The sequence below is a fragment of the Trachemys scripta genome, chromosome 2 (genome assembly GCF_013100865.1).
Source record: "Trachemys scripta elegans isolate TJP31775 chromosome 2, CAS_Tse_1.0, whole genome shotgun sequence".
NCBI classification, from domain to species: Eukaryota; Metazoa; Chordata; order Testudines; family Emydidae; genus Trachemys; species Trachemys scripta.
The window spans coordinates 113,642,387-113,667,792 of NC_048299.1; the positions used below are offsets into that span (position 1 = coordinate 113,642,387).

At 41.8% G+C, this 25,406-nt stretch overlaps 1 protein-coding gene across 1 annotated transcript in view; it reads left to right on the plus strand.

The window, feature by feature from the left end:
- The window catches only part of LOC117871746 (dynein heavy chain 5, axonemal-like), a 276,629-nt gene that overhangs the window by 149,457 nt on the left and 101,766 nt on the right, over window positions 1-25,406 (plus strand). The window contains exons 48-54 of the mRNA XM_034759511.1: window positions 1,856-2,062; window positions 2,150-2,392; window positions 3,456-3,610; window positions 5,339-6,003; window positions 10,726-11,006; window positions 13,246-13,461; window positions 19,636-19,803. Of these exons, the coding sequence (XP_034615402.1) occupies window positions 1,856-2,062; window positions 2,150-2,392; window positions 3,456-3,610; window positions 5,339-6,003; window positions 10,726-11,006; window positions 13,246-13,461; window positions 19,636-19,803 (1,935 nt within the window). The remainder of the gene's footprint in view (window positions 1-1,855; window positions 2,063-2,149; window positions 2,393-3,455; window positions 3,611-5,338; window positions 6,004-10,725; window positions 11,007-13,245; window positions 13,462-19,635; window positions 19,804-25,406) is intronic.

The window sequence follows — 25,406 nt, forward strand, 5'->3', positions numbered from 1 at the left end:
TATTGGGAGCATAAGCTTTCGTGGGTAAGAACCTCACTTCTTCAGATGCAAGACTTGCATCTGAAGAAGTGAGGTTCTTACCCACGAAAGCTTATGCTCCCAATATTTCTGTTAGTCTCAAAGGTGCCACAGGACCCTCTATTGCTTTTGAATTTATTTGAATGCCTTCAGCAAATAATTCTTGGTTTGCAGATTGTTTGCAGATGATTCACTGTAAATATGCAATATCCATGCTGTGTTGGCTAGCTGCTTACATCACATGATGGTGTTTCTGTCCCTTGCCTGGATGATGAGCTTAACTAACACACACAGTGGGAACGGCAGACTTACAATATAGAATGAAATTTAAAATTCATTTCTGACAAATGCTAAAATTTAAAATGTTTTTTTCTCAAGTTTTTATGCTAATAAAGCTCGAGTGCTCAAATGTTCATAGATATTGAATATGAAAAGGCCACAAACCCAGTTGACTCACAAATTGTTTTTGAATTTGAACAAATATTCACAGACAATTCCAGTTGTCATAATCTTCCTTGGTCAGTAGGTTTGTGACCATGACTTGAGGCCTGGAGAATAGGGGTATAAAGGGGATGAGGAACTGTGCATATTATATGGGCCTCAGCAGAGACACAGAGGAACAGCTAGTCAAACTTTTTATAGTGAACAATTTATTCAACAAATATAGCCCTTTTTTCTGTCAGTGAATTGTCTAAGAAGAAATTGTAATTTTTACACATTTGTTCATTGTTCAAAATTGCTCAACACATAGATTTTACCAACATCTTGAATTACAGATCACCGGTGATCTGTTTGCAGTGAGCAGTCAGTCAATTATTTGATGTTCAGGATATTTGAGATCTGTGACTGATCACCAAAGTCATATGACATTTGTTTTGCTCGTTGATTGACTGACCAAATTGTTATCAACTGCTCCACTTTCATCTGAATTAATTTAATGACTCACAAAACTAATTTCATTTTCTAATTCAAATAATATTGGTTAGTAGCCTGAAATTTTCTTCTTGTAAACATTCATTTGAATAAAATTTCACTCATATGAATGCTCATGAGAAGCAAACAAAATAAGGGGTGCATGTCTCTGAATTGGAATAAAATGTCTGTAAATACTTTCCCCCACTATTTACCCCACTCTCCACAGAGGGAACAGTACCCCAGGAGAAAAAAATAAGTGTATTTATGAACTATTAGAACTCCAAATTTGCTAAATATAAAACAAAAAGGCTAAAGATATCCATTACCTCAGTTGTCTTTGGAAGAAGAGGGAAAGGGGTTACTTTGCTTTTAAAGTTTTTTGTTTAAAGAACTCTTCTCACCCTTCATCTTCTTCCATTCTCTTTTTCCTCCTTCCTATCCTCCCTCATTTCCTTTCTCTTCTTCCCCCCATTTCCCTTCATTACCTTGTACTCATGCTTGTGAACAGGACAAATTTCTCAAAAAGAACAAAAAGAGGGAGACAAAATCAGGGGAAGAGGGAGGAGAGGAGTGAGGGGCCAAGAATTGCAGCTGTTTTTAGCGAGGCCTTTCATTCCATGGTTGGCTGAGCTATCCTGACTGCACTTCATTCCTCGTTATTGTGGCTTTGAAGATTTCCGGAGAAGTTGATATCCCACACATAAGTAATTTATGAGCTGATCATCATCCTAATCTTGTTTTACTTTCATATGTTAACTGTGTTCTAAATATCACGAATGAATTTCTGTCTTTAGTGCAAAATTAATTTTGAAGTTGATTTAAAAATTCAGTGTTCATTTAATACCACGGGGATAATTATTAAAGAACTATTTCAGTGTTTCTTAAGTAGTTACTTGAACATGGATCTAACATTCTTTTGTAGATGTTACCAACTCCAGCTAAATTTCATTACATCTTTAATTTACGAGATCTCAGTCGTATTTGGCAAGGAATTCTTACAGTTTCTGCTGAAGTCTGCCAGAACACCAGTGTTTTGGCTGCTCTCTTCCAGCATGAATGCAGTCGTGTTATTGCAGATAGGTTCATCAACCAAAATGACAAAGGCTGGTTTGAAGATATGATGAGAAAGGTAAGATGAATGATGTTCAGTATTCACTTTGAAGGAGGCTTACGAAAAACATAACTGATGATGGTAATATACCATGTTTTTTTGTAGATTGCGTCTGAGGATCATTGTCAAGACTTACTAGGAAATGACCACAAAGAATTATACTTTGTGGATTTTTTGCGTGATGCCCCAGAGGCCACTGGGGATGAACCTGACGAGGTAGAGCTAGAAGCTCCTAAAATTTATGAGTCTATTCCTTCCTTTGATAACTTGGCTGAAAGATTACAGATGTTCATGCAGCAGTACAATGAAACCATCAGAGGAACACATATGGACTTAGTATTTTTCAAGGTATTTGTTTCTCTGATTGACAGTAAAAATAGTTATTACTGAAAGTGCCCCAATATACAGCCCTTCCTTTGTAGATTTCTCTTTATTTAATGATGCATGGATTTTATATGGTCCTGCCAAGATTGTCATTGAAGTTTGACCAAACCTGCCAATTCTACGTTCTGTGAAGAACTCCTGTATCTCTTACAAACAAGCCATATAGGATGCTGTTTATGCCACCAGGCTTTGCTGCTGCCACTGTTCACACCAGTTATTCAGTCACTTTCCAACTCCCAGTCTTTTCCTTCTTCCTGCCTTGAAACTCCAAAACAAAAGCTTGTTGCATACGCTGAGAGCATCCCCTCACTAATTTTCCCCACCCTCCTACCCATTGAGGCTATCCCCTCCTAAAAGATCCCTTGATCCCTTTTTCTTCACAGATACTTCTTTCTGTCTGGGTGTGGTGGACTTACAGACCAGTTTTTGATTGTATCAGCTCACCATACTGACCATCCTGTCCTTTGTCATGTCCACTGCAAGGGATGGGCCTGTTCCCTGCGGCTGAGTGCATGGTTTTGAACTGAATTCAAGTGTGATCGGATTAACAGAAAGGCTTGTTTTATTTATTGTGGTCACTGTTCAGGGCATAAATAACATGCTTAATAGCATATGAATACAGTGCTCTTTTACTTTTCCTATTTAGACAAGCTGCTGTTTAGAGAGGTTGTAAATATCTCTCCTCAGAGACCAGTCTTTAGGAGCCTCAGTAGGCTTCCTTCCTGCCCCTCCTCTACCCTCAGAGTCACAGGTCCTCTTAGCTCCCCTGAGAGCAGGCACTGTGTATGGCATGCTCTTGTGTGAACATGAAATAGGGATGCTCTTTCAGGGCCAGATCTGCTGCCGATTGAAGTAAATGGGAGCCTTTCCATTGATTTCATAGGGCATTGGATTGGGCCCTGAGTGGACACCAGGTGAGGATCTGGCCCCAAATGAAGGCAGTCACTAACTGATGAGTTTCTACATGAAGATGATAGACGATTTTTTTTGGTCTTTACATCATTTTAACAATGTTTTCCTTATGCAGGATGCAATGATCCATTTGGTTAAAATATCCCGAATTATCCGTACTCCGCAGGGAAACGCCTTGTTGGTTGGAGTGGGTGGATCTGGAAAACAGAGCTTGACCAGATTAGCATCATATATTGCTGGATATCAGAGTTTTCAGATTACTCTAACAAGGTAACACAATGCAATATACATAGAGGTTGATATATTGGTTCCTTAATCTGCTATATAAATTAACCATTCACAATTAATTTCAAATAGTACAAAGCCTTTCAAGCATTTCAGCCCTAATTGTAAACTACATTTTTCAGCCAAAAGTGCACATTGAGGTGCACATTTGGCAGATGGCAGAACTGGGTAGATGTTCTGCTGCCTTAATAATACACGGAGATACAGTAAAAACTTTTGGCACAAAGTCTTTCTTCTTCCTTTAGGTGATTCTGGCCCACAGTGTTCCCCTATAAAATCCTATTTAAATCCTGCTTCAAAAATCTCTCACTTTAAAATGACCAGACTGAATACTTCATTAGGTCTCTCTGTGCAGTATCACTTGTAAATAAACACTTTGAGTGAAAATCTTGCAACTGAAAAGGGATATACCCAAGGGAAAGGGAAAAAAGACATGTCAAGCCCCTCTAACCTCTCAGAGAGGTAGAAAAAAGAGAGAGAGCAGGAGAGAGATGGGGTAGGCTAAAAGAAAGAGAGAAAGCACAGAAATAGGTTCAAGACAGCACAGAATTTAGTTCTATATCTGTGGGATTCCACTCATATCCATGTACTGAATAAAATATTTCAGAAACTTTCAGGAATGGATAAATGTTGTGGTGATCAATATAACACAAATTACTGTAATAACCGTAGTCACTAAGTGTAGACTAAACTGATGGATTGCTTCAGGTGCCCTGCAGTGGCAGCACTGGGAATAGCTATAGGGCAATGTTAATATTGTGAGGGAACTGCCGCAGAACTTAGAAACGTTTTCTGGGTAATTGATTTAACTTTGAATCAGAGGTTTGTTATGAAGTGCTTAAGAATTAGTTATGTGGATATTACAAGTATTATTTATTACTTTTAGAAGGCACATTAGAAACAAAATGATCATTTCAAAGATGAACTGATAAAGGAAAGGGGAAAATATTAATTTCAACTTCCATTGGTTAAAGATACACTGGATAAAAATACCAGTTTATTAACTATTGACCTGATATTGAACCATCTGAATTAAACAGCAAAATGACCATTGGCTTCATATGGACAACATGTTTACATATTTGATTTGTGAACAAGCTGAGTCACTCCTCTGTTGTCAACAGAGCACACAGACCCTGAGTTACTGTCCAGACTCACCCCTTTTTGGGGTTTGGCATAATTGTTAATTCGAAATGAATAACGCAACATAAACCTCAGCCTAAGCTTCCACTTTAAGCTTGGATGTTCCTAGGGCTTTCCTTTAAGGATCCTCTTGGTTCTCACTCTCAGTTGCCCTAAAAGACAATCTCACATTCTTTATATCTTGGTTAGAAGTAATTGGACCCATTCTCCAGTATGACTCAGCAGTAATTACTCTGAATCTTAATGAAGAACTTTAGCACCTGAGTCTTAGTGACTCATCAATGCAGTCCCACATTCCTAGACAGGGTCTTAGTCTTGCCACCCTATTAAATGATGTAACTGCATTAATTTCAGTGAAGTTGCCCAGTGTCTGCCAGTGTTCAATTTGTCCAAATGGTGTAAGAAAACCTAACATAATGCAATAGATTGTGTTTGTGAAAGGAGATGTTGTAAATGAATTTCATATTTATACATTTTTACCTAACTAAAGTAAGCCAGAAAATATTAAATTGTTTCCTGAAATGATCTATTTATTTTGTTTTATCCATCTTTAATTCTTTCTTACTTTAGAACATATGGCATTAATAACCTTATGGATGATCTGAAAACTCTGTACCGCACTGCTGGACAGAAAGGACAGGGTATTACCTTTATATTCACAGACAATGAAATCAGAGATGAGTCTTTTCTTGAGTACATGAACAATGTTTTGGCTTCAGGTGAGGTTTCCAATCTTTTTGCACGTGATGAAATAGATGAAATAACACAAGACCTGATATCTGTGATGAAGAAAGAGTACCCAAGACGTTCTCCCAGTAGTGAAAATCTCTATGACTATTTTCTTACCCGAGTTCGCAACAATTTGCACGTGGTTCTTTGTTTTTCTCCTGTTGGGGAAAAATTCAGAACTCGTGCACTAAAGTTTCCAGGTTTAATTTCAGGATGTACTATGGACTGGTTCCAGCGCTGGCCTAAAGATGCTCTAGTAGCTGTTGCACAGCATTTTTTAGCTTCCTACAAAATTGAATGCACAGATGAAGTAAAACAAAGTGTTGTTAACACTATGGGAACATTTCAAGATCTCGTAGCTGAAAAATGCGTCGAGTACTTTGAACGATACAGGCGTCAAACATTTGTGACTCCAAAGTCTTATCTGTCATTCATCAGCGGCTACAAAACCATTTACAGAGAGAAATTTGCTGGTGTGGGAAATTTGTCTGACCGCATGAAAACAGGTACAATATACTTTTTTTAGAAAGAGATATGTATATATATATATAAGAATAAAGAGGTTGCATTCCTTCTCTAAATGCAAAAGTCAACTCACCCTTAACTATAGAGTCCAGAGTCACAACTGGTGCCTCCATTTTATATTTTGTGTGTATGTGTGTGTGTGTGTGTGTGTAATAATTCCTTTGTGGTACAAGAATTAGTTTTATGTACAACTCTAAAATTGACATATTTAATTTTTAAATGTAATAAGTAGCAAAGGTTTTTTGGGGTAAAAGGGAGAGGTTTGGTGGTTGGAGAGGACATGAGAATATGAGAGCAGAGGTGATGAGAAAGGGGATATGGAAGGCAGAAGGATGGAGGAGGAGTCAGTGAATGATCAATAGCTTAGGAAAGAGGGTCTGGAGAAGCCCCCAGCACTGCCATTTTGCTCACTCCTACTGCCCTTTGTGCTTCCTGGTGGTTCTGCTGCATTTTGGTTTGTCTGTGGTTGTGGGTGTGGGCAAGATTTCGCCCTATAGGATAGATCAGTGTAAGTTTCCAATCCTGCTCATTGCTGTGGATAAAAAACGGAGTGGGACCAGAATTGGTCCAAAATGAATTGTATATAACACTCCACTCTTAGATCTTGCACAGCTTGACATATCCTTTAGATCTCTCAAAATGCTGAACATGTCAGAGACAATTATTATTTCTAAAACTCTTTTGTACTGGATGAGGAATTAATGGTTTTGATACCATTAAAACCTATGTTGCAAAATTAACATTTTATGGAACGGTAGTATACCATTAATAGTTACTCTTTTATACAAAGAATCTGAGTCACAGCATTTCAAAAAATTACTCTGTTTGTATAGATTTAAATTAAGTGAGCTCATTTCCATCAGCAAGGCAGCTACCATAATTGGTTTTCAGTTATGTTGTACAGTGCGCTTACAAAACACTTGAAATTTTCACTTAATTAACTTTGTATGTTTTGTAGACTACAAGTGAATTGTAAATTGATATTAATTAATAGATTAAAAAAACCTTTGTTCACTTTAAGTTAAAACTGCTACTGTGGATGTATTCCAAGAAATGGTACTGCTAAAAAAACCCAAAAACAAATTATGCATTTAAAAGTACTGAAATTAACAACCAAAGGAAGGTAGGTAAATATTCAAATACATTCACAATTAATAGTCAATTAAATAAATATACTCAAGTAAAATTTCCAAAACCAAGCTCAACTCTTCCCGAAGTTCCTGATCAGCAGCATTCATCCTAAAAATCTGCACCTATCCATTCTACCGCCATAGTAATTTCTAATATGGGCTACAAACTCTCACAAATAATCACCCAAAGGTTTACAGACCCAACCACAGACCATCCTCCAGTTTACTCACCAATTATTAGCCAGAAACCCACATGCAGACCAGAGACTCTCCTATCCCGTGCATGCAGCAAACCACTGTGATCAAAATGAGAAACACCACGTTTCCTCAGTTCACTATTATTGCACAATGAGGCAGAAAACCCAATCTACTTTATCTACCCTTTCTGTACAGACTGGAAATCTCTTTACAGCTTTCCTATCCACCATCTTCTCATGACTGAGTTCCCACCACTCAGATAAAGACCACAGGCCAGCTCTTTAGTTGATATAAATCTGCCTAGCTCCATAGAGGTCAGTGGAGATATGCTGATTTACAATAGCTCAGGACTTGTACTCACACAACAACCTTCAGTCAGCCCATGCAGCCTGCAGACCTCAGAGTTGTGTATTCATTAGATCCATCAAGCACATTACTTAGTTACCACAGAGGAGAGTAGGGAATCAGCCCATTGGCAGAATGTACCACATTTTCTTATGTAGTCAATGATTTCACCAATTTCTGAAGTAGGAGGGTGGCTAGGGGCTTGATCCTGCAGTGTGCTGAGCCCCCTCAGCTGCCAGGGTAATCAGCTGGAGAAGAGGGGTTCAGAACCTCACAAGAATATTCAGCACCTTAAATAACGCTGAGCACCTTGCAGAATTGAGCTGTACAAACATACCCCTGTAGATGGCTGGTGGATGGCTACACAAATGCAGAATTGTCCTTGTTTGGAGAGAATGCAAAGTAATGGTTTAGATACGTCCATTTCTATGTGAGGTTTTTTTATACATGATTTTTTTGGTCTGTTTTTCTCATTGTTTGTTAAAAATACGGAGCCAGTCCAGAGCTCAGGAGCATACTGTCTGTCTCTAGCTCCCCCCACATCCCCAGATTTCCATGTAATGCTGAGCTTAGAAGCTCAACATGGTCTGCTGATCTCCTGAGCTCCCAACATCTCCAGGCCTCTCTGCTTTGCCCTGTTCTATGGAGTTTAGGAGCAATCTAACGAATTCCTGTTTCTCCTGGTCTCAAATGGATTTATAAAGTGCCTGTCAGGTCTTATAAAGTTTATAAAACTGCACACCACTGTCTGTTACAGCTGTCCCCCTGCTGTTCTGTTTGTGCTGTGTGGCCGCCCCTCCCTCCCGGCTATGGAACTAACCAAAGTCACAACCTGGCCCTGTTCATGAAAATGGCTTGTGCAGACTGACTGGAGCCATTGCTCTGCTCAAGGGGCGGGGGAGTTGGGGGGCTTTTTGCTCCTTTGTCTGGCTTCTTTGTTCAGGACCTGGCTCGGTGTAGGATGCTCTGCCCAGGTATGCAAGACCTAAAGTGGCCACATAGCTAAGCATACGAGTCATACCTGTGGCTCAGAACATGCTCAGGTATGCCTCTGCCTTCTCTCCTCCCCTGTATCAAGAGGAGCCAATCAAAGTTACTGGCGGGAAACTGCCTGAATTTGCCCTTAAAAACAGACATTTTCTGATCAGCCCCCCGGAGAAGGTCCTTGCTTTGCCACCTGGTCTGATCAGCTAGGGGTCTTTGGGGGGGGCCCTCTTCCCGCTCTCGTTTGTTTTTGAGCATACCCCCGTTTTTAAACTCCCCTCCCACGAACAATGAATCTGTGCCTGGAGATCTCCTGATTATTGTAAGCGAATCGAGTCCTCTCAGTGTCCTCTGATGTTGAAACTGCTGTTCCTGCTGCTGCTTTGGGGATTGGTAAGGAAAAACCTCTTGCACACTGCCCTTGTTTTACCTGCTGGCTTTCTTTCCCCCAGCAGGCAGACACAATCTAACTCCTTGGTCTGTATCTGTAATCTGTTTCTTGCTCCGCAGCGCCTTTGCTGCTAGAAATAAGCCTGTGCCTTCCTGGAGTGTATCTTGGGCTGCCAGCTTGCAGCCACCCCACTGCTTGCAGCCACCACTAGTTAATCCCCCTTCCCCCTCCCCCCCTTGGAGCTGTATCCTGGGCACACACCAGTCTGCCTTCTGGAACTACCCCTAATATAAGGTGCACCCATTAGGTTAGATTTAGCTTTTAGTCTAGATAAGTTGTAATTTCATTTTGCATAGCTGTGGTTAAGTTAGGTTTAGGAAATTGCTTGCATTGTACTCAGTAAGTTAGGTTTAAAGAATTGTTGCATTGTGTTTTGTTACTTGCTAATTTGTGTAGTCTTGGTTAAGTTAAATCATAGATAAGATTTTACTGTGTTCTGTATAATTGTCTCTCTGCTGTTTAAACTTGCAGCCTGTCTGCTTTCTCTCTCTCTTTCTCTCTGCTGTTTAAACTTGCAGCCTGTCTGCTTTCTGTGTCTCCCTGAGTTTAAATCTCCCTCTGCCTTTGGCCTCTGCTCCACCACGGGCTCCTCTTCCCCCATCCTCCAACCTCACTTCTCTACCACTTTCTTTCTCTCTCTCTTTTAATCCCTTCCCCCACGTGCTCACCCCGTTCCCACTGCTGCCAAACCTCAATTGTATTACTGAAGTCTAGCATAAAACCCCATTGGTTACCCCTTTTCTCTCTAACACACCTCACATTTTACATTTACACCACTGTGACACATTTTTTACCTAAAGTTGTTGGTTATTTAGCACATTTTACCCATACTGTTAGTTGGTTATATGCTGCTGTGACACACTCTTTACATAGAAATTGTTAGCTACCTGTTACATTTATACTTCAGTGTTAATTGGTTACCAACTGTATTTTACCCCACTGTATTGTACCCCACTGTATTGTACCCCACTATTGAAACCCCCTATCCTATTTACTAAAAGAAACCCCTCCCCAATTGTCTACCTTAACAAACCCCATACCCCTCACTATTGAATTTTCCCTGTTTTTGCATTTTCTTAATAAAGTTTATTTTGCACCCCACTAGTGCAGTAGTTGTCCCCCAAGATCCCCTACCTGCTGGCAGGGACAACCACAATACTAAATTTTAACGATTTTTAAAAATCTCGCTTCATATTTCTGTGCTAATATTAAATTAAATGGCTGTTATCCTGAATTAGTACCATTGTGTAATGTGGTGTGGTAGTTTTAAGGAATTAAAAACATGCATAAAAAGAAAATAAATATTTAAAATTAGTCATCCAAATCCATATTTAGGAACCTGAGTAAGTGACCCTGGAGCATGATTCTGATGTCCCTTACTCCAGCGAAAATCAGAAGTAACTCTAGGGAAATAAATGAAGTTACACAGGTGTAAAACAAGTTTACAATAAGTGAGATCAGATTTCAGGTCACTTACTCATGTTCCTAAATATGGATTTGGATGACTGATTGTAGGCACCGAAGTTTGAACATTTAGGCTTACATCTCACTTTTACCTGCTGCATAAATATACTGTCATAATTTGATTTAAACAGGTCTTGCAAAACTCATGGAAGCTGAGATTTCAGTAAACCAGCTCTCCAAAGAACTGGCAGTGAAAGAGAGAGACTTGGCTGTTGCTTCTAAAAGAGCTGATGGCGTTTTACTGGACGTGACTATGAAAGCCCAAGCTGCTGAAAAGGTGAAAATGCAGGTCCAAAAGGTGAAAGACAAAGCCCATGCCATTGTGGATGAAATTGCCATTGATAAAGCAGCAGCTGAGGAGAAGCTTGAAGCTGCAAGACCAGCCCTGGAGGAAGCAGAGGCAGCACTGCAGGTCAGAATTGAATTGATCCCATGACAATGCATACAGATAATGAGAGTAATGATCATTATGTGTGGAACCTAGAGCATTTAATTATGTTTGTCCATCTTCAGCATGGCAAATCAGAATGCTGAAAATGCATAAACTGACAGGTTCTAGTTGCCGTATTAATTGTGAGTGAGATACAAGGTCTGGAAACTGCAGTTGAATCAGCTGGACACCTTTCACTAAACACAATCACATACTACCCTTTGGGTTAGATTGAACCTAGCTAGGCAAAGGTGCCCTGGGGTGAAGATTTAAAAGGATGTTTCCTCAACTTTCACTCCTAAACAGAGGCCAGGTGCAATCTCAGATTTATTCTTCTGACTGGCAAAGTCCACAGGACTCTGGCACTGGACTGCTAACCCCTGTACAGAAACCCTAAAGGCCGGGCAGGGAGCAGAGGAGTAAAGGTGGGTAATGCTTCTCCCACTATCAAGCAGCAGAGTTGGGCTCCAGAGGGGAGTGCACAGTATAGAAGATGCTGCTTTTGTGTGCATTCCCTCAGCACACTTTGGCCTGATTCTTCAATATGTTGCGCTATGTGTAGGCTGCTAGGTCAATGTAAAGTGAGTCATACCCATTCTACACTTCTGAAGTGATTCTCCTCCTGTACAAAGTAGGTGCAGTGACAGTTACGTTGGCTGCCTCTGTGTGCTGAGGTATAAATTCAAAAAGGGAGGCAGAGAGCCCCCAAGGGACATAATGTGCAAAAATGTACACTGCACTGATTCTCTGGCTAGTGTCTAGTTAAAGCAGGTATACGTGGTGGGTGTAATCTAGAGCAGCCACAAGTCTGCTCTTATCACAAGTGCAAAGCTGGTGGACAGGGACCCTGCTCAATAACAACACCTGGCAGTGCCATTCTTTTTGTCTGCGCTCTGCTGACGTCCCCTAGTGAGACATGTCTCTTTTCATATTCCCTATCCTGTATTCCCATTTTGTATAAGATTGATACCTGGCATACAGTCCATGGAAATAGCAATCTGTTTTCCTGTGTGTATGGTAGGGAGAGTGTCAGATAGTCGAGGGGATGGCTAAGGCTGGAGCAGGAACAGGCATAAACTGGGGCAGGAGCAAGCCGAGGCTGGGGGAGTCTGTCAGAACTACCAGGCAGTTGGGAATCTCCCAGCAAGGTAGCAACATTGAGGAGACTGGAGTGTCTGCTTCCATTAGGAATTTGTATATCTGCCTGTGGATTGGCTGGGCCTTTGTTGATTGGCATGTCCCTGTCATAGGACCTGCAGGCAGTTGCCTCTGATGACTCACCAGCTCAGGCTCAGGGATGACTCATTACAGAGAGTTGCCCACAGGCAGCAGCAGCGTGTTTGTGTAGACTCAGCATGTAAAAGTCACTCAGGACAAGAGCTAATTGGGAACTTTCCTCTGGAATGATTTGCTGATGGAAAATGCAGTTTCTGCAAAAATCAAAAATTTTGAAAATTTAGATTTTGTAAAAAAAATTTGATCTTCCACCTGGTTCAACCTGAATTGGAATATTTCATTGTGCCGAACTGACCTGAAATGTGGTAAGATTCACTAATCCAGGGGTTACAATGCTCCAGCAAGCAACTGCGGCAGACAAGAGAATGAACAGAAGGGAATAGGGATGTCAGCTGGAAGGCCCACTCCTTTAGCTCCTCCCCTTGCACAAAGGTTGTCTTATCTTCACTTGTGCACATAGGTGCTGGAACTAAGGGTGCTGGGGGTGCTGCTGCACCCACTGGCTTGAAGTGGTTTCCATTATATACAGGGTTCATTGTTTGGTTCAATGACTCTCAGCAACCCCACTATACAAATTGTTTCAGCACCTATGCTTGTGCATTTATGAAGTTAATACTATTGGAGAATCATTACACCAGAACTGCTTGCAAAACTGCAGCTGCAGTGTTCATTTTATAGATACAACTTTGAAACAAGTCAATTGTGTCTACCTGAGGCACAGGACTTCTGGGAGGTGCCACCAGTGTATAGCACCTCATCATTACCTCCACTATCCATCCTGGGTAGTGGCCAAGCCACAATCTTGCCCTTTATGTTGAGATGTAAAAGGCTAAAAAGATACACTACATTTTGAATTTTAGTTAGATTACATTGGATTTGAAGAGACATTGGTCCTTGATGGAGACATTCATTAATTCTCATGCACTTCAGTTTGCAAAGGATAGATGCTTAAATAAGAGGATCGTTTTCTTTTGTAATTTTTCAGACTATTAAACCAGTTGACATTGCTACTGTTCGCAAACTGGGTAAGCCTCCTCACTTGATAATGCGGATCATGGATTGTGTGCTACTTCTGTTCCAAAGAAAAATTGATTCTGTGACAGCTGACCCAGAACGAACATGTGTGAAGCCATCATGGACTGAAGCTCTGAAGCTAATGAATAATTCAGGATTTCTCAGCATGCTGCTTACGTTCCAGAAGGTAACAAATAAATTACATCATCATCCCTCATAACAACCCCTATAGATCCACATGAGCATGCCCTTTGTGTTTATATTATGTATAATTCATAGTAGCTGTAGTTCAAACATTGGCCTGATTAAAGCTGTTTGGGGCTTTTTATAGTTCATAGCTTTTTTGTGCTTTTTATATTTGTACAGGACTTACAGTCAGTCATGTAAGTAAGCTCATTTCTTTTTCATTGATCTTTATTTTTGTCGTCCTTTCTGCCGAAGAGAACTGGATGGCTCAGGAGCCTAGCAAGAGGCTGGTAGGCACAAATGTCCCAAGCAGTGGGTCAAATCCTGAAATACTCACTCTGGTTTGATTCAGTTCTTACTCAGGCAAGCTCCTATACTTTAATGGGACTTTGCCTAAAAAAGAATGGATTGAAATTTGAGTAAGAATAGCTGGAACTGGACTACTATGTTTGGAACAGGCCACAACATCCTACCATTCATCTCCTTATGTTACCAGGCCTGTTTGCATACATGCATGTAAGGTCTTGTCTACATTAGAGAAATTTACCATTCTAAGAACTGTTGGGTCATCCTAAAAGCTTGTGAAATGCTTCACATTCGCAACAAAGGTGTTCCAAATGGTCTGCATATATTCCAGGAACCATTCTGATTATACTTCCTTTCAGCAAGTATAAGAACTGGTTCACTCTTAACTGTTAAATTTTGAACTATTTTAGTGCCAATGTGGATAGAGGTTTCTGGTGTCCTAGCACAAATCATTCACACATAGTCCTTCCATGATTGTGCTGCAGCGCACCAATCACTGCTCAGATGCCTGCACTTGATTTTCTGCATTCCACTGCACAGAGGTCAACTTGACTGGAAGCCACTTACTCATAAAAATATCTCTGCCCACACTACGGAGCTCTGCTTTGTGAGCTATTTCAAGAGCAGACAACTTCTACTAGCAACAGATCTGCAACAGCTTTTTCTCATCTCACAACAATGTGAAACACTTAGAGGAGAGGAAAGCGATCAGGAACAGTCAGCATGGATTCACCAAGGGGAAGTCGTGCCTGACTAACCTAATTGCCTTCTATGATGAGATAACTGGCTCTGTGGATGAGGGGAAAGCAGTGGATGTGTTATTCCTTGACTTTAGCAAAGCTTTTGATACGGTCTCCCACAGTATTCTTGCCGCCAAGTTAAAGAAGTATGGGCTGGATGAATGGACTGTAAGGTGGATAGAAAGCTGGCTAGATCGTCGGGCTCAACGGGTAGTGATCAATGGCTCCATGTCTAGTTGGCAGCCGGTTTCAAGCGGAGAGCCACAAGGGTCGGTCCTGGGGCTGGTTTTGTTTAATATCTTTATTAATGATCTGGAGGCTGCTGTGGACTGCATTCTCAGCAAGTTTGCAGATGACACTAAATTAGGAGGCATGGTAGATACACTAGAGGGTAGGGATCGGATACAGAGGGACCTAGACAAATTAGAGGATTGGGCCAAAAAAAACCTGATGAGGTTCAACAAGGACAAGTGCAGAGTCCTGCACTTAGGACGGAATACTCCCATGCACTGCTACAGACTAGGGACCGAATGGCTAGGTAGCAGTTCTGCTGAAAAGGACCTAGGGGTCACAGTGGACGAGAAGCTGGATATGAGTCAACAGTGTGCTCTTGTTGCCAAGAAGGCTAACGGCATTTTGGGCTGTATAAGTAGGGGCATTGCCAAGAGATCGAGGTATGTGATCGTTCCCCTTTATTCGACATCGGTGAGGCCTCATCTGGAATACTGTGTCCAGTTTTGGGCCCCACACTACAAGAAGGATGTGGAAAAATTGGAAAGAGTCCAGCGGAGGGCAGCAAAAATGATTAGGGGTCTGGAGCACATGACTTATGAGGAGAGGCTGAGGGAACTGGAATTGTTTAGTCTCCAGAAGAGAAGAATGAGGGGGGATTTGATAGCAGCCTTCAACTACCTGAAGGGGCGTTCCAAAGAGGATGGAGCTCGGCTGTTCTCAGTGGTGGCAGATGACAGAACAAGGAGCAATGGTCTCAAGTTGCAGTGGGGGAGGTCCAGGTTGGATATTAGGAAACACTATTTCACTAGGAGGGTGGTGAAGCACTGGAATGCGTTACCTAGGGAGGTGGTGGAGTCTCCTTCCTTGGAGGTTTTTAAGGCCCGGCTTGACAAAGCCCTGGCTGGGATGATTTAGTTGGGAATTGGTCCTGCTTTGAGCAGGGGGTTGGACTGGATGACCTCTTGAGGTCCCTTCCAGCCCTGATAGTCTATGATTCTAATGTCCCAAAGAAGACAGTTTATATGCATGCTCCCAGCTGGCCAGAGGCCAACACATGGGTCCTGATTGTAGTGTGAAGAGGAGATCCAGAAGCGGCATGGGAGAAAAAACACTCGGGTGTTTAACTGGATGTCTGAGTGATGTTTGGAGCTTGGTGTAAACCAGAGAAGCAGTTGATGACAGTAAAAAAAGACCCTGATGCTGTGGAGCCAGGCCTGGAGCTGTGGGGATCACAGAATCTATTTGAGGGGAACCAGGATCCTGACACAACTGGAGACTTTGTAGACCTGAACAGGTTTTAACCATGGTTTCTGAAATGGTGCTAAATACACTTTATCCTTATCTGCATATCAAGTTAAATTAATTTCAGCACTGGTTCAGATGCACACTTGGTGGATGCCTGTTGTCAATAATGGGTAATTTTTGTAGTGCATGGAGTCTCCACTTTCCTTTCATCTTCAGTAGTGGTGGTCATTCCCTCCTGAGGCATATTGGCAGCATGAGGAAACTTCAACTGCACCTGTTCAGCCACATCTTGTCATGGACCAGGAGGTAGGTGGTCAGGCCTAGTGGTTAGAACAGTGGCGGTGAGAGCCAGAGTCAAGAACCAGGAGGCAAGTCAAGGGCCAGAGACAGTGTCAGAGGGCTGGGACAGGGTGAAGGCAGGACTGGAGCATGGCTGGAAACAAGGCAGGAGCAGAGCTGGGAGTAAGTCCGGAATGAGGCAGATGCAAGAGAGAGCACAATTGTGGGTGAGTGCATTGAGCAGTTGCTGTCCAAGTGCTACTGCTGGTCTTAACAGCAATCTTGGCAATGGGACTCAGTCAGTCAGGTGATCTGGTTAATCAGGGCTGCAGTTAGCCAGTTGATCCCAGTTACATATCCTCATTCCTGACACCTCTGTAGGCAGTCAGTTCCTAGAATTCTTCATCTGGTATCTTTCCCAAACCCTATAATCACTAAAAGTAAAAACAAGAAGAAAATGAGATTAAAGACAATGAGGCCTGATTATGCACTCCTCTCTCAAGTGAAACTCCTAATGAGTTGTCCTGTTTGTCCCTTATTAATACTGTATATGTTCCGAATAGGATGACCAGATAGCAAGTGTGAAAAATCAGGATGGGGTGGGGGGTAATAGGAACCTATATAAGAAAAAGACCCAAAAATCAGGACAGTCCCTATAAAATTGAGACATCTGGTCACCCTAGTTCCGAGTGGTAGTTCTCAATGCATTTAACTTTACTCCAAGGAATCAGAACAACTTCCATCAGAATGTCTAAATTCTTGTTGTAAATGATACTGGCAAATGGAATGAAAAACACTGGAAAACGTCTTCCATTTTTTATTGTGATTTTCTTGCCTTCCTCTTTCCTTACACTGAATTTCTGTGTTAGTGTATATAGTGGTGGGCTAACCTCGTAAGTTTTGAGTTTTGAATTGGTTACAATGCTACATCTGAACTATTTGATGTAAATTGTACTTTTTGAGAGATTTCCCTTATCACCTGGCTTTTCAGGGCCAGGAATGTCACTTCAGGTCCCAGACGGATTTTAGACATGCATCTATTAAAAAGCAAAATTATTAACTGCATTTTTCAAACCTCTAAATAGAGATTTAGACTGGTTCTTATTCCACCTATGCTAGTTTGCTAAACCCAAAAATTGAATAGGAAGAAATAAAATCTAGATATATTTCAAACATCCAAATTTCAGCAAACTTTCCTTGTTATAATGTAACTAAACCTAATTTCATCTATTTTCATGACTGTCTTTGTAACCATTACATTAGCTAGTGATCTGTCAGGAGCCAGGCAGACATTTCTGTCAAGTACCTTCAGAACAGAGATCTATTACTTTGATGCTATGAATAGGAGGATGATTTTTAGACTCATTAAAATAAACATTGTAATAAATTGTCCATAAAATAAAGTTTGATACATTTAATACTTCCTCCATTAAACAGTCATCCCTACCACATATATGCCTTACCAGTACATATTATGTTGTTTAAGGGGCTAGTTTCAGTTTTTTCCATTATTTAAATAATTATATAAGGACCACGATCATCATTTCTTTATTGATTTACCTTTTAATGTTCGCTATAATTTGTGAGAAAAATTGAGATTAAAATAATTAAATGGAAAGTTGAAACAAATTCCGTTTAAAATTTAGGATCAACATCAGTATTATCAGCAATCCTTGTAGAGCCAAATAAGGCTTTTGAGATTAAATCCTTTGATGGTACAGATGGGGCCATGTTGCAGTGGGGGCTTCAGGAGGAATTCTGGCTAACTGTGGGGAGAAGCAACTCCACTACCCATAATAAGGATGAAAGGGTGCAGCCTGCACTTCCCTCAACACTGGTAGGTTTGCTAGTAAGGGTGACGAGGGGCTGTGGCTATAGTCCTGTCCTCACCCATCGTTCCCTGCTCCTTTGGGGAGGCTTGCGTCAGCCAAGAAGAGTGCATTCGCTCCCCAATCAGATTGTAGCTGGCCTTTGCACAGGTGCAAAGCATGAGGAAAGCTCCTTGCATTCTTCCCTCCTCCTGATGCATCCAGATTGAACCAGGAGTGACTTGGTCTATTTGCTTTAATTGTTTGTGTTCTGCTTTCAAATTCAGACTGCTCTGCAAAATCTGGTAGATTGCTAATTTTTTTCAACACACTCTGAGCACTGAATACAGGGAAAAGTTCAAAAAGAAAATTAAGACCATAAATGGATTGCTTTAAAACTGGTGTTAAATTATTGAAGTCATATGGATATAAATTCTCCATCATCTTTCTAGCAAAACTTTGACTAACTTTATCCTATATAAGTACAACCTAGATTTTTTTTTAAAAGTGTAGAGTACCATATTCCAATACTGAGTGAAATATAAACCCAAATACAATACTCTGGGTGCAATAGTAATATAAATGATTATTATTAATAATAATTAATAGATATATTTAATATATACTGGTAGGTTTCAGGAGAGAAGCATAAGAATGAATTTGTGTGCTTGGGAAGTACACTTAGTGCAATTCGAGAGAGATCTGGAGAATTGAAAAGAGGACCAGCAATTAAGTGACAAACTGATAGGAAAAGTGTACACTGCATATATTTGCTCCTGCCTACTCTGTGATTTGGAAATGGTGGGTCTTATGGAGATCTAAGAAAAGGAGATACAGATAGTTGAAAATAATAAACTGAAGAGAATGGCAGACAAGCAGAGTGTAGACAGTGTGTGCCTGGAAGAAATTAGGGGGAAGATGAACTTGGGACTCTCAGTGATAGAGAGGCTAGAGAGTGCACACTTGAGGTGGGTTGGACATGTGATAAGACTGGAAGAAACCAGCAAAGAAAGAATGGGAGGAAGATGGCAGCGAGAAAAGACATGGAAGACTGAGAGTAAAATGGAAAGACTCTGTCAAGAGAAGTTTGAAGAGAATACAATGGCACTCCCGAGACCTGTGAATCTGTGCCATGGACTGCAGGAGTCGTGAAGAACTGTGGGCACCTCCTGCCCCATGTAAATGGGAGAAGGAGTTGAGAAGTGAAATGATTTAATATATAATGGTAAATCACTTTTTAAGAAAAAACATTTTTGAAGAACAATATTATTTTACAGTGATATTGTAAAAATAAGTATAATTAGGCACACTGTAAAGTGATTATTATTTTGGTAAGAATCATGTCCTCATACTGTATGTTTGCCTGAAAATTAATTGGTCACAATCACGTAATTTAATTTATAATTTAACTTTATCTTTAGATTTCTTGCAAATAAAATCCTCTAATTACAGTTTTTTGGCTTTACAATGTGTTTTACTTTTACATGCATGATAAGATGATGTATTGTGTTTCGTGTGTGTGTTTATATATATAAATGTATATATTTCTTTTTTGTTAAATAGGATTCAATTACAGGAGAGATTGCTGAACTGCTACAGCCTTATTTAGACATGGAAGATTATAATCTGGAGACTGCTAAAAAAGTTTGTGGGAATGTAGCAGGTCTATGTTCATGGACACAAGCAATGGCATACTTCTACAGTATTAATAAAGAAGTCCTTCCCCTTAAGGTATTTCATATATTTATTTTCCACTAGTGAGAGATGGGTTAAATGCTAAAACACATGGATTAAAAATAACTTCTCATCACAGTTGAAATAACTAAACTATTATTTACTTAGAAAGAAACTATGTTAAAAGAACATTAAGGTTGGAAAGTCAAGCATTTAAAAGTTGGGAAATGCCAGATTTAAGTTTGCTTGTGCAACTTTCATTCAACCTCTGATGCATATACGTTATAATATAGACTTTAACTGCATGATCACATACTATTGTTTTAGACAGGACCTTGCCTCATTCAGAGCCCAGCTTCTCCTTCTCCTTCACTCTGCCTGGGCTCCAGCATGAAAGAATATTGAAAATACAATGCAACAGTGGCTCCCTGCTGATGGGCAGGCCCCAAGTACAGAGGAGAAATGGGTACACTTTACCAGGGCCCAGTCCAAGGGAGGGGCTCAGCCAGAAGGCCACAAGCCATCACCGTGACAAAAAATATCTTTAATTAGTGTGTCTGTGTGGGCTGGGATGGAGGCCTGTGTTATGAGTCTCCCCTGGGCCTAGTGAAAGGTTGTTTGAGGCTTGCTGCTGGGAAGAGCAATTGCAAGGAAATTCCTGCTCAGCCTCCACAACCTTGGGATGGAGCATCTTCTGTTCAGTTCACATATAGAAGCAGTGAGGAGCTGGAGCAAATGGGATCTTTGGAGAATTTTAGAATTTAGAAACTCTAACAAATCTCTCCTGAGCGTATGTGAGATTTTTCTAAGGCTTATTTGGGCAAACGTGGGTGGTTTTTCACTTTGATAGAAGATACATTCCTGATACTAGGATGCCTTTGTGACTAATTTCAAGTCCCTGCTCCAAAGTATGGAGATGCTAGAGCAGGGGTCAGCAACCTTTCAGAAGTAGTGTGCCGAGTCTTCATTTATTCACTCTGATTTAAGGTTTCTCGTGCCAGTAATACATTGTAACATTTTTAGCAGGTCTCTTTCTATAAGTCTGTAATATATAACTAAACTATTGTTGTATGAAAGGAAATAAGGTTTTTAAAATGTTTAAGAAGCTTCATTTAAAATTAAATTAAAATGCAGAGCCCCCCGGACCAGTGGCTAGGACCCAGGCAGTGTGAGTGCCACTGAAAATCAGCTTGCGTGCCGCCTTTGGCACACGTGCTATAGGTTGTCTACCCCGTACTAGAGCTTCTCAACACAAAGTTTGAAATAATTTTTTACAATGAGGAAAAAAGTTTCCCTCATCTCTTCTGAACTGTTTTTGATTAAAAATAAAATAATAATCAGCCTGAACAGTGAAAGTTTGGCAAAGTTATAAGCCAAACAGGTTAATATAACAAAGTGATGGTAACCTTAACTATAGGGGTCACTAGCTGGACTTCCTATAATCCTAAAGTTATGGCTGTGAGCAGGCAGTATGCTGTTGGCTTTCTTTTTGTTGAACATGTTGCACAGTGTTGATATTTAACAGGAATCCCAGGAGCTGTTGGGGAGGTCATGGGAGTTGCCTTTGCATCTTTCCTTTGCATCTTTGGATCCTCCTTTTGAATTCTTTGGAGGAGGACACAGTGCACTGCAGTGGGTTGCTGGTCCTGAGTCAGCTCTTGGGAAACAGACTGTTGGCAAGACAGAGTTAAAGTGTACTGTGCCTGACCACCGGCAGATGTGCAGGTTGGGGGTGATGAACCAGGGGATGCCAAGGACAACAATTGAATCTGGTACAGGAATTAGTCCAAACTGGAAAATTTCTTGGTGGCCTCAAATGGCAGTTAACTGTAGGGGAACCATCCGGTGGGTGACCAGTCCCAATGCAAGGAGTGAACCATTTATGGACTCCACTAACTTGGGGGAGTCCTTGCACTGGGTGGGGATGTTGTGTGGTTGGTCAAGCTCCAGGTCTATGAAATTGCCTGAGGGCAAACAAGTCCACTAATGCCTCTAGGTTAGTATCAGGCATCACAGAGTACCAGAGCCTGAGAGGGAGTTGGAAATATGTTGGATCCTGATTGGCCATCACCAGGGTACTGGCAGACACGAGTTGGTGTGGGCTGCTGTGGAGACAAAAGGATGCCAGCCCAGCCTGAACCCCCTATCGAGGCTGGTGCTTGATGTTTTCATGACCAGGGCGCAGATTGGACTTTGGCAGGGCTGCTTGATGCAAAGTGTTCTAGTTCCCTGCTGTATAGGCATAGGCTGATGCCCAGCATTGATTCTTCTCCATGTTGAGAGGCAGGGCCGGGCCTCCTCGACTTGCATGGGTTTGGGCAATAAGGAAGGGATTGGTGATGGGAGAAGGGCTGAACCAGTTAGGGCTGGCAGGAGCCAAGAGGACCATCTTTTTTCTTGACAGTGTTTGGTCAAGCGATTGTCAATCTTGATGCAGAGGTCAGCTAAGGCTTCCGGAATGGACAGAGATTCCACCCATGCCAGTTCATCTTTAATATAGTTGATTAAGGTGAGCCAGAAATGATAACACTGGACAGCCTCATTCCACTTGGTCTCTTCTACCAAACATCAGAACTCCACTACATATTTAGCAACTGGCCAGTGTTCCTACTACAACACTTGAAGTGTGGTTTTGGCCATACGCTTGTGACTTGGGTCATTGAAGATCATCACCATAGCTTGAACCAAGTCCTCAAATTGTCCCAGAAGCAGGCTTGATTATTCTAGGAGTGGAAATGCCCAAGCCAGGGCCTCCCTGGGAAGCAGGATGATAATCAATCCTTCTCGGGCTTGGTCAGTAGGGTATGATTGTGGGCAGAGAAGAATTATGACCTGACACTGAATTGCCATGGAACTTGTCAGGTAGGGGGACCTTGAGCCCAGGAGGAGCAGGGGTCACAGCTGAAGGTGGCACGGCTTGAGCTTACAGGGCTGCATTCTGTGCCTGCAGGACAGCAATCTGCGCTTGCAAGGTCTTGTAGGGCTCCCACTATCTCTGTCAGAGAGATATTGACCTTTATCGAATCCATGCTTGCCCTGTCAGTCCTAGTTCTCTTATTGTTTGTGCTTGGCTACTCACACTGTCAGTGACCAGGACATGGACAGTCATGCCCAGTGGTTAGAGCAGAAGTTGGTAGCCAGGAGTCACAAACCAGAGTCAGAGCTGGAGTCAGAGGCCAGGCACCAGAGCCAAGGGTCGGAGTTCAAATCAGAAGTCAGAAATCAGAGCTAAGGGTCATAATCAGAGTCAGAGGTCAGATTCCAGAGCTAAAAGTAAGGAATTGCAGCCAAGGGTCAGGACTGGTTTCCCTGGAGTGAGATAAGACTGGGTCCAAGGCAGGAACAGGAGTGAGAACAAGCAGGCACAAGAACTATCCCAGCTATGGGCTAATGTTTTGAGCAGCTGCTGAACTGCTGTGTTGAAGAGCCAGTCTGCTGACTCTTCTAACCAGCCAGGTGACGTAGCCAATCAGGCAGCCCACTTCAGGCCAGCTGCACTGGTTAGTTTGACTGGAGATTGATTCAGCTGCAGTTCCTACTTCCAAACTGACTCTGCAGCAGGCCCTGAAACCTAAGCTCCCTCTTCCAGTTGATTTATTTAGTTCTTTTCTCCCAAAGACCTGCCTCTTCATGTTGGGTTAGCTTTCAGCTCCAAATACCCCATTCTATGGGGGGCCATCTCTCTCTCAAGTCTTCTCTCTGTCTCACACACCTCGCCTTTAGGTGTCACGGTGTGTATTTTTCCTTGTTTTTCTCCACTATAAAATAACTGCCATCACCGGCCTGGTATCTATGATCTGCTGAATGTCAGCAGATGCAGTGACAACAGTTACTGAAGTTCTTGTTGACATTGCTGTTCCTCTGAGGTTGAATTCATGGAACAATATACTTTTCCTTTGTTGACATAAATCAGATTTTTTTCTTCTAATTCTCTGTTGACAGAGCAGTGTCTTTTAGGGCCCACCAGACTTCATGCTGTATTTTTTACCACTCTTGACCAGGACCAGCTCTAGACCATATGGTGCTCCAGGCGAGGAGCATCTTCAGCGATTTCCCCCCCCCCAATTTATTAAACTTTTGAAAACCTTATTTTTTATTGCATTTGTAGTCCATTTCATGACTTTGATGCACAATTTGCATGCATGATTTATCCCTATAAGATGATAAATTTGCATGCTAGAATCTGTATTTATTCATGCCATATATAAGCAAATAAAAATGGTTTCCTCTAAGTTTATAGAAACCTTTTAATTTTAAGAATAACTGAAATGTACTAACGTCAACAAATTGAACTGAGCACTAACCTTTGGTGGACCAGTATTAAATAGTGTTGCAGTAGATGACAGCCTTAGAATGTTAACTCTAGTCCTTTAGTTCAAAAGGTTGCTTTTCTCACCTTTGCCCTTGCAAACTGTCAGAGTGTTACAGAGATCCAAAGACTGACCAATGGCATTTTGAAGTGATAAAATAGCCATCATCGATCAAAGATACGTTTTAATGAGCCTGAGGTTCAAAAAGCTGCACTTACCACTGGCGACTGTGACCGGCAGCGTGAACAGAATCCTCAAAGTTATCCACAGATTAGGAAAAGTGTCTGTCAGCTCTGCATCATGAATGAATTGGAGAAGAGAGTGCTTCCTGTGTTGCAGAATGTGACAGATGTTGTCCAATTTGACATAGAGGTCTTTATCATTGATGTCTGAACATTCCCCATGTGTCAGCGTCCAGTGAAGGTCTGTACAATTGTCCAAGAGTGTTTTCCTGTCCGCTGGCAGCTTACTAAGGTAATACAAACCCCTCCCCTCCCCAGGTCTTTTCATGCTGCTTCATTTGTCCAAACCTTCCTTCTATGGACACTCAAGCAGTGTCAAAGAATGAGCAAAAAAACTCCCTCTTGAATTTTTCTTCCGAGCTTCCTATCACTTCATCTCTGCCTTCGTAACCAAACTGTTTCTTCTTCTGATGAATACGAGTTTCCTTGAAGACAGGCTCAACTCCTAAATTTTCCGCCATTTCTTTGGCAGCAGTGATAGCATCTTCAAATCCGTTGTCTCTGTAGGCCACAAAGAAATCAAGGCAGCTTCTCATCAAAGTAGTAGTGGTCGTTATATCCATCAACTGAGTTTGTAATGCCTTGCTTACAATGTTTATTTGGTACAGGATATCGTGCCAAAGCACAATTGAGACCTGATGTTTGAAGTCAGTGATCTGGTTTGGTAGGCTTTGCACCTTGTGTCGGACTCTGGCCTTGGCTTTACTTGACTGTGCCAGTTCCATCAGTAATGGTCCACAGCTTCTTTATGAACACTCAGTGTAGGTGCTCATGAATGACATTGTGGTATTTCCCAAGGAGCTCTACCAAACCAAGGAAATTACCATTATTTCAGTGAACAATATATCCAATGAGCTCTGGATGTGGCAACTGCGCTGCTTGGCTCCTGAGCCCCAGGGCTGGGGGCATGATGACCGTGCTGCCTAGACACCCAGAGTCCTGGAGCTGGGGGTGTGGCAGCTGCACTGCCCAGCCACCCACAGGACCGGGGCTGGGGTGCTGTGGCCGCGCCGCCCAAGGGCTGTGGGAGCTGAGGCTGTAGCGCAACAGGGCTGGGTCCTCGCCCCCTGGCCATCCGGCACTGGGGTCAGGAGGTGCTTTGGGCTCC